The sequence below is a fragment of the Egretta garzetta genome, unplaced genomic scaffold (genome assembly GCF_000687185.1).
Source record: "Egretta garzetta isolate BGI_Z169 unplaced genomic scaffold, ASM68718v1 scaffold1136, whole genome shotgun sequence".
Lineage (NCBI taxonomy): Eukaryota > Metazoa > Chordata > Aves > Pelecaniformes > Ardeidae > Egretta > Egretta garzetta.
The window spans coordinates 223,814-224,616 of NW_009260127.1; the positions used below are offsets into that span (position 1 = coordinate 223,814).

Below are 803 nucleotides of genomic sequence, written 5' to 3' on the forward strand. Positions count from 1 at the left end.
CCTAACCCAGCCGTGGGGGCGACCTGGACGCTTCTTGAAACAGTCCGGCTGCTCCTGAGCTGCTCCTGCCATGCAAAGGGCTGGGATGCAGGGTGGGAGGCTGCGGCACTCCCCCCGTAGAGGGATTTGGGAGGACCCCCAATGCCTGGGTTCCCCGCTCGTGGTGCCAGCAGCCAGACACGAGTGTGAGCTGAGACCCAGACGAGCTTTACCCTCGGCTTTTGGGTGACCCTGGGCAGCGACTGACACGTTGGGTGATGCTCCAGGCAGGAGCCCAGGGGTGCAGCAGCAGCGTTTGCACCAGCACCACCAGCCAGGGCTGAATTTTCTCCCCGTGCTGGTGGGGTTTTTTTCCCCCCAGTGAAAGTCCAAAGGAAATTCTGAATGCGAGGGGTGTTGGGTTTTGACCAGCACAGTGTTAGGAGGCTGTCAATAAACGAATTTCTTTCAGGCCAGGGGTTGAGGAAATGGTTTTACCTCCTGGGTGGGTCTCAGGAGTGGGCATGCGGGCGGCTGGGGGAGGCGAGGAGAGAGCTGGGGCGATGGGGCTGCGAGGGGGACCTGAGGGGGTCACCTCTGGCCAGACGCCGTCTGCAGAGCAGGATGGTCAGCTGGAGCAGGAAAAGGAGGGAGACGCAGGGCAGCCCCAGCAGCAGCGACCAGGAAGGACATCCATCTGCAGAGGGGGAAAGGAGAGGGAATGGGGGGGAGAACGTGGGTTGGGTCGCTCTGGAGAGCAGAGCACCCCTGGAATGGGGGCTCAGGGCTGTGCAAGAGGGGATGAGCAGGTTTAACGCCTTTAC

At 61.9% G+C, this 803-nt stretch overlaps 1 protein-coding gene across 1 annotated transcript in view; it reads right to left on the reverse strand.

Moving 5' to 3' along the window:
• Positions 1 to 570: 570 nt before the first annotated feature.
• The window catches only part of LOC118452545 (basement membrane-specific heparan sulfate proteoglycan core protein-like), a 1,330-nt gene continuing 1,097 nt past the window's right edge, over positions 571 to 803 (reverse strand). The window contains exon 4 of the mRNA XM_035896908.1: positions 571 to 611. Coding sequence (XP_035752801.1) covers positions 571 to 611 — 41 coding nt within the window. The remainder of the gene's footprint in view (positions 612 to 803) is intronic.